The 8,610-nt window shown below is 35.2% G+C and overlaps 1 protein-coding gene across 1 annotated transcript in view; it reads left to right on the forward strand.

Annotated features, from left to right (window-relative positions):
• Positions 1 to 4,595, forward strand: part of LOC109839578 (WD repeat-containing protein 44-like) — a 5,174-nt gene extending 579 nt beyond the window's left edge. The window contains exons 2-8 of the mRNA XM_020408066.1: positions 205 to 1,383; positions 1,473 to 1,563; positions 1,666 to 1,823; positions 1,912 to 1,963; positions 3,040 to 3,119; positions 3,229 to 3,322; positions 3,764 to 4,595. Coding sequence (XP_020263655.1) covers positions 214 to 1,383; positions 1,473 to 1,563; positions 1,666 to 1,823; positions 1,912 to 1,963; positions 3,040 to 3,119; positions 3,229 to 3,322; positions 3,764 to 4,293 — 2,175 coding nt within the window. The 5' untranslated portion in view covers positions 205 to 213 and the 3' untranslated portion in view covers positions 4,294 to 4,595. The remainder of the gene's footprint in view (positions 1 to 204; positions 1,384 to 1,472; positions 1,564 to 1,665; positions 1,824 to 1,911; positions 1,964 to 3,039; positions 3,120 to 3,228; positions 3,323 to 3,763) is intronic.

Consider the following 8,610-nt stretch of genomic DNA (forward strand, 5'->3'; position numbering starts at 1 on the left):
TACTGCAATTTGCAATACAATGATTTTGTTGGCTAGAGTCATTGCCCTTTCATTGGAAATGGGGTTTTAAAGATTTGGGTATTGACTTAGCAAAGATATGGTATTTTGTTCATGCCCCCTTTTCGCTCTTGCTGTAGTTATAAGGAGAATTTTCACTTCTTTCTCTAAGATTGTGTTTGTATATGTTTCCTTTTTGTTTTGAAGTGAGAGAATATGACGCATAATACATTCATCTACAATAAAGAAGAAGAAGAGGAGGATTTATTCTTTGACTCTAGAGAAGAGATTTCATCACTCTCAGATTCATGCCCTGGAACCCCATCAAACCGTTCAATCACTGAAGAGAATTCAATAAATTGGGTCGCTGATGACCCCCGATACAAAGTTTGGATCAGTAATCCAAGCAGCATTGAGGAACGCAGATCCCGGTTCATGAGAATGATGGGTTTGGAATTGAATCCAGTTCAAACTCCTATCAAAGATTTCTCCATCAGTCCGGATATTGATCGAATAACAGCGGATGGAGGAGCTGTGCTAATGAGCTCTGCCTCAGAGAGTAGCTCTTCAACCTCTAGCTGGTTGAGTGAGGATCCTAGCACATCAGGGGATGGAGACTCAGATGAGGGATCTGAGTTTAGGATCAAGAATTTGGATGATGGCTCAGTGTTTGTTATCAACGAGTTTAGTAATGATGGTACTCCAAGATGTCTTCGAGAAGTTAGTTCAAATCGGTGTATAACTGTTGATGAGTTCAATAGAAGTTTTGGTCCATCCTCTTTTGTACAAAAACTTATGCAAAGAGAAAACGAAAAGTTGGATGATTCAATCATGGAGAGACGAAGAAAAAATAGGTGGTTGAAGAAATTGGGTGCTGTGTCTTGCATTGTAGATAGGCAACCGGTGGAAATTGATTCTAGTTCATCTTGTTCGCATGATAGTATAAGCTCTAGATCTCAGAGAGTTAAAGTTCGTTCAAACAAAAGAAGATCGAAGGAATTCTCTGCAGTGTATATGGGGCAAGATATCAAGGCTCATGATGGAGCGATTGTTACAATGAGATTCAGCCCCGATGGAGAATACATAGCGAGTGCAGGTGAAGATGGAGTTGTTCGAGTATGGGAAGTCACAGAATGTAATATAAGAGAGGAATGTGATGTTCCTGAAGATGATCCTTCGTGCATTTACTTCAAGGTGAACTGCAGCTCGGAATTGGCTCCACTTTTTGTCGATAAAGAGAAGTCTAAGCCGAGGAGTATGAAGAGAACTTCGGATTCAGCCTGTGTTGTTGTTCCTTCCGAAGTATTTCGGATATCAGAACAACCAATACATGAGTTTTATGGGCATGATGGAGATGTGCTAGACCTTTCATGGTCTAAGGATAAGGTTGGTTATCTTTTGAATTCTATCAAATTGTATGTTCTTTTCTTTCTTATACACAATCTCTTATTGAAATCAAATCACACCTTTTGCAGTATTTGCTATCGTCATCTGTAGATAAAACCGTGCGATTGTGGAAAGTTGGTTGCGATAGCTGCCTCAAAGTTTTTGTACATAATAATTATGGTATGCGTAATTTGCTCATAAATCTTGCAGTTCCTATGTGTCTTGTTCTAGTTGTTATTATAGTTCTAATAACTAACCTTTTTTCCGAATAAATTTGTGCAGTGACATGCGTCCAGTTCAATCCCGTTGATGAAAATTATTTTGTTAGTGGTTCAATAGATGGAAAAGTTCGTATTTGGGAAATTGGGGAATGCCGTGTTGTCGACTGGACTGATATTAAAGACATTGTCACCGCATTGTGTTACCGGCTAAATGGGAAGGTAGTTAATCTGATACACATTCTACTTGTTATATTTGAAATTCAATGGACTCTGAAATTTATTCTTTTGTATACCTTTCTTCTTGCAGGGAATAGTAGTCGGCAGCATGCCTGGTGATTGCCGCTTTTATGATGTATCAGGTATGCATATATTATTAACATGCAAGGTCATAATGATAAAATTATCGTGGAATAGATCTCTTTGTCTGCATTATAGGAGTTGAAGATATTAGTTTGAATCTTATACACTTCTTTGAACTGTGATTGAATTGCACAAGGGAAGTACTAAACATATGTATAACAAGTCTCTAGTCTGAAATGCTCTTTCATTTTTGGAAATAAGGGCAGCAGTTCAGCACTGAAGTAAACAAAGACGATATCAAGTTACGAATCTTAGGTAGATAACTGGACTGGTGGCCTACAAGATCCCAAATAGTTGAGATTTCTGTTGTAAGTAATTGTGATTTCGACCTTTATCTGTAACTTATCTAGGAATATGTGCTAAAAATTTTAGAGACACATCGTTAGGAAAATATGTTCCTAAGAATAATGCTAAAACATAGTGAAGCCAGAATATTTCTTGTGTTTCAATTTTAAAGGTTACCTGGTTCTTGATAAGACTAGCATAATTAAATGTCACGGATGTTTGTTTTGTAATAGTGTGATGGATTCTTATGATTAACCAATAAGTTGTTAGATCTAAAGGACATAAAGGAAAAAGGCCCGTCGTTTGAAGAAGAGTTCCACATTCTAATGTGTCAAACCCTAATAATTGTCACATGTATACAGAATCTTTATGCACCAATTATTGAAGTGAAATCATTCCCTATTATGTCAACCCTTTTTTTTGTGAATTTTCAACTCTTGTACCTCTCCCTTTAGTTTTCTGTGATGCAGGAATTCATGGTCGCAAATCCTAACAATGTTCTTTTGCCATTTTGACCCCTGTGGAATTCTTTTGCCATTTTTTATAATCCCAGGGCTGTAATTTCCCTTACAGCTATCAACCTTCTTTGTTGCTCCCATTTTAGATCTTTTCTTCTGTTTTCCTCCCAATTTTAGATTTTGAATAGGCACCGAAATTACTTTAGTGTTCCATAAAGATAAATAACTGTATTTAAAAGTTGTCACACTCCGCGCTCATTTGTACTGTAAATTTTCTTTTGAGTTGTGTATGAAAGAAACCTTACTTCCCCTCACTTTTTGGCATTGATCAGATAATCAACTTCAACTGGATGCTCAAATCTCCTTGCAATCTAAAAAGAAGTCTCTTGACAACAGGATAACTGGCTTTCAGGTTAGCTATCTCTGAAACCATAGACATCTTGTATTTTCCTGTCTTCTTATAGTTTTGTTTAATGCATCTCGATCTGATGCTAAATTATCTGTTCCATCCCATCATTCAGTATTGCCCAACAGATCACCGGAAACTTCTGGTCACTTCCGCTGATTCCCGAATCCGCCTTCTTGATGGAGTAGATGTGATCTCCAAGTACAAAGGTATAATACAAAATAATTTATCATACTCGTCTTATAACTTTCCCTTGACATCATAAAAAGGGGGTGAATATCACAAAGCCACCCAAACTTTTGGAGGTTTTGACCAGTACCCCTCTGATGTTTGGGGGGTTTTGCACAGGATCCCTGGACTTGTCTCACTCTAGTGTCATGACGGAAGACAAGTACTTTTAGTTGTACCCTTATCTGTAAAATCTAACTTCTATATTACCCTTTCAGGTAAGAGCAGCTAGGTAAAAAGTAAAAAAGAAAAAGAAAATAGTTTAGACTTTTTACTCTTAATCCGTTAACGCTGTTCATGAGACTTTGCAATAGTTCAGAGAGGTTTAGTATAAATTTGAAAGTTCAAGGCAATTTCTTTGATTTTTTAAGTTCAGAGGGAACCCACTTTTGTTTTTTTTGTTTGAGGGTTCATACTTCTAGGTCTCCGCAATGCTGGAAGCCAGATATCAGCATCATTCACACCCGACGGCAAGCATATCATATCAGCCAGCGAGGACTCTAGTGTATACATATGGAATCACATTGATAACCATGATTCCTCATCACATAATCATGCAAAGAGCAGCAGCAGATCCTACGAGCGATTCACCTCTGCCCATTCATCGGTTGCAGTACCTTGGCCTGGCCCAGTATCAAGAAACTCTACCTCCGAGTTTCCCTCAGAAAACAAAACAGATCCCTTGATCAACAGGAACAATATTTACCTCTCGCCTGCTGGTAGTGTTACTTTAAGCCGTGAGTTTTTGTCTGAGTTTTTGCCTAGGGGCTCATCAACTTGGCCTGAGGAGAAGCTCCCCTCGAGCTCTCCAACCCTAGGTAAATCTCAGTACAAGTTCTTGAAGGCTTCGTGCAGGAATTCATCACATGCTTGGGGTCAAGTTATAGTAACGGGTGGATGTGATGGTAGGATTCGATCATTTCAAAACTATGGATTGCCCGTTAATTTGTGAACTCTGTTGAGCCTTAGGTTGTGTTTTGTGACCATTAAAAAATTGAACCAGGAATTGATCAAGCTAAACCATTTTTTGCCAATGCTGACCCAGTTTTTACCAAATACATTTTCTCCCGAAATGGGACCATGATCAATCCTGATTCAATTTGGAGTGGTTGCCAAACTGGCCCTTAAGATTTCAAAGATTGTATATGGAGTGTATAGAGAAATTCTATGTCGGTGTTCTACAGCTAGATTGTAATTTGTTTGGATAGAGGGATACATTTAGATTATACAATACAGATTCATTCATTTGTTCAACTGTGAGCTGTGTGTTTCCTCACGTTCCCTATGATCCTCTTGTATTTTGTTGTGCATTATATCTGATCAGGATCAGGATTTGGGGAAATTTTGTGATTTGAGTTTTGGTGTTCTGCAAACCAATTTTGGGAATTTTGAGATTCATTTTTGTCCTGTCAAATGAAGTGGATGTACGGGAACCGAGTTATTGTAAAGTTAAAGATACATGAACATCATATAGAGCTCGAAATAAGAACCAAGATGTGCTTGATGAAAGAAGCAAATACGCCGCTAATAATACATTGTATTTGTTCAGAAAAATACCCTGTACGTGTTAGGAAGAATGCATTACAGATAGATATTACTTTTGGATAAAACAGTCTCTGGTAATATTTTCGTGTGTTTCTCATTTTAGTTTGTAATTGAATAAAATTTAGGTTTAAAACCAAGATGTGCTTGATTTTAAATGACATTTAATAGCTAACGTCCAACATTTAACTAATTTAGGTGGTCTAGACTTAATTTGAGTTATGAATGAGTAACAGATTTCGAAATTTTGTGAACGAGACTATCATATCGAATACTTGTGTGCAAACAAGTAACCCTGGGGTAACATGAATTAAAATTCTTGACAGAAATTATTATTATTATTATTATTATTATTATTATTTTGGAGGGCGAGGAGAATTTAAACAAGTTAGAAGTTCAAATTTCAACTCAACACCTCTGCAAATTGCATCCGAAAGCCGACATGAAAGAGATGGGCACCGTTGGCTTCCATGTTCGGAGAACACGATGCGCGTAAGGGGCTGTTTGGATCGGTGTTTTGGATCGGTAAAAGGAAGGAAAGCTGTTAAAAATGTCAGCTTTTTGACAGCTTTCCCCCAAAATCGTCTCTTATAGAGATAATTTTGGAGGAAAGCTGTCAAAAAGCTGATATTTTGACAGCTTTCTCTCTCCTTTCCCCTTCCAAAAACCGGAACCAAACAGCCCCTTAAGAGTTGTTCCGTTGAACTTTCTTTGAAATGGGTGCCCATATTTATCCTATAAATAATGGAATTTATAGCATGAGAACCTGCAGTCTAATCGACGCATGTCGAAATTAATGTCAGCTTGAAGCCTGAACGTTGATAAATAAAGTTTGTGGCTGGTTGTCGGAGATGGCAAGGGACAGGATTTTTGACGCTGTACTTGGAAAAAAGTCATTCTCATCTCTACCGTCTTGTTGGACAAATTGTGTCCCTGCTGAATTTGGTGCATTTAATATAGTAGAATATTATTTGATATAACTTTCTTTCTTTGCTACACTTATTTCTAGGCGTCTGCATATATTATGCCCAGCCTAAGTATAGGCCAACATATTGGACTTGTGGTTTGTGGTGATGTTTTTATGTGTTCGGCCTTCAAACAAAAAGGCTAACGAGTATTTATATACCATATCGTCTCATCTACTTTTCACTTATACACATGTACTTTGGCAGTAAAAAAAAAAAATCTTATAGTTTTTTAAACTTGCACTTATATACCCTCACTTTTTTTAGTACTTATATGGCCCCGTTTGGTAAAAGGGTTAATGAAGAGGGATTAAGGAGAATGATTAACATAGTTAGCCAATTTGATAATCCGAAGGACTAAATTATTAATCCGTTATATATGTTTTATTTTAACCCTTATGGTCATTTTCAGTGCTTGGGAATAACAATGATTTTAACTATTTTCTTTATAATTAGAGGGGTTAGCTTCGTTTAACATTTCTATATATTTTGTGTTTGACAAATTATAGAGGGTTAACTCACTTTAACCATTATATAGATTTTTTTGTGTTTGGCAGGTTAATTAAGAAGGGTTAAGTCTCTTTAACCTCTCACTTAACCCTTTGCCAAACGGCACCTGAAGTTTTTAATTCTGACACTTATTTAAGTGCTAGTTGCAAAAACTTTAGGGTATTTAAGTGCCGCTAAAAAAGTGAAGATATATAAGTGTAAGTTTAAAAAACTTTACGGTAATATAAGTTAAGGTATACAAGTGAAAGTAGGTAAAATAATAGGGTATACAAGTGCTAGCTATTTAGCCTATATACATAAACACCCATGTGTTAGAGAATCTGATCTATCCAACAACCAGACAACAATAGTTACCTTCATAGCGGAAAAGAATGTTACAAAATATTCGACCAAATATTGTTATATTCCAACCTCTTGATTATTTATCATAACTTGTTGGTAATCCTTTCTACGTAAGTTGATGCGTATATGAATAGAACTGTTGCGCCCCAAATTATTTTACATGATGCTATAAATATATATATCTTTAGTCGACTATACAAGTGGTATCCAGAAGAGTGAGAAAGAGGTGGATGAGGGTTTTCATAGCTGAAATCCTAAGTCAGCAAGTAACCTTAAACATATTAGGTACGGATAAATTTCTCATTTTTATGTGCATGCGTGTGCACATTTGGAAGAAAATTGCTCAGAATTGGGTGGCGGTGATTGTAACTTTCAGCCAAATCAAAGCGGAGTAACACGTACTACTGTATGCTTTCAGATGCAAGCTATCGATACAAGGTGCCACTGCTAAGATTAGCGATAATGCTGAGGGAGGTTCCTCTTTGACTCCCTTCATGTCAAGACAAAAATTATAAAATTTGTAGATTGTAACTAATGAAAATCATGAAATTTAAACTACGCGTACTTAATTGCTATTTGGTGAAAAAGAAAAAAAATTAATAAAAATTATGGGTTATAGCTCATAAAATTAATAACAAATTTTGATGTACATGCACTTAATTTTCATTGGTTGAATTGGGAAAAAAATTACAAAAATCATTGGTTACATAGCCCATGAAAATCATGAATTTCAAACAATGAGTACTTAATAGCCTTTGGGTCGTACTAATTTTCATTTGGTTAAAATAGACAAAAATTACAAAACCTGTGGTTTGTAGCTCATGGAGATCATAGATTTTGAACTACACATATTTAGTTGCTATTTGGTCAAAGCAAACGAAAATTAACAAATATCATGTGTTATATCGCTCATAAAATCATGAATTTTAAACTCTACAAAATTATGTACTATTGGGTCAAGACGAGGCAAAATGGATAAAAATTATTAGTTATAGCTTATGAGATCTAGAATCTTAAATTTCACAAAGTTATTTGCCATTGGGTCCAAACGAATGAAATGGATAAAAATCATGGATTACAACTCATGACATCCTGAATATTAAACACCACAAATTTATGTATCATTGGCAAAAAACCGTTGGTCATAACTTATGAAATTGTGAACTTTAAAACTAAAAAAATATTTTCTATTAAATCGAGACGAACAAAAATAGACAAAAATCATGGTTTATAGGTAATGATGTGGTGAATTTTGAACTCTGCGAGTTAGCCATTGGCGCGAAACAAGAAAAATGGAAAAAAATCCTAATGAGATCATGAATTTTAAACTCTTCAAAATTATTTTCCATTGGGTCAAAACGAACAAAAAATAGACATAAATTATGGGTTATACAAAATAAAACTGTGAATTTTAAACTCTACAAACTTATTTATCATTGGATACAAATAAATGAAAATGGACAAAAATCGCGGATTATAGCTCATAAAACCATGGATTTTAAACTTTGTAGAATTGTTTTCTATTGGGTCGAAATGAACAAAAAAAATTCAAAAATAGTAGGTGGCTCATGAAATCATAAAATTTAAACTTTGAGAAATTATTTATCATTGGATCTAAAAGAATAAAAATAAACAAAATTCATGAATTTTAGCTCATTAAATCATGAGTATTAAACCGCATAAAGTTATTTACCATTAGATCAAACCAAATAAAATTAGAAAAAATCGTGGGTTGTACCTCATGAAATCATGAATTTTAAACCCTGTAATATTATTTGCCATTAGTTCAAAATGAACAAAAACGTAAAAAAACCGTGTGTTATAACTTTACCTAATGAAATTGTGAAGTTTGAATTTTACAAAATTAATTACCATTGGGTCAAAATAAACAAAATGGACAAAAATAATGG

This window comes from Asparagus officinalis, chromosome 4 (genome assembly GCF_001876935.1).
Source record: "Asparagus officinalis chromosome 4, Aspof.V1, whole genome shotgun sequence".
Lineage (NCBI taxonomy): Eukaryota > Viridiplantae > Streptophyta > Magnoliopsida > Asparagales > Asparagaceae > Asparagus > Asparagus officinalis.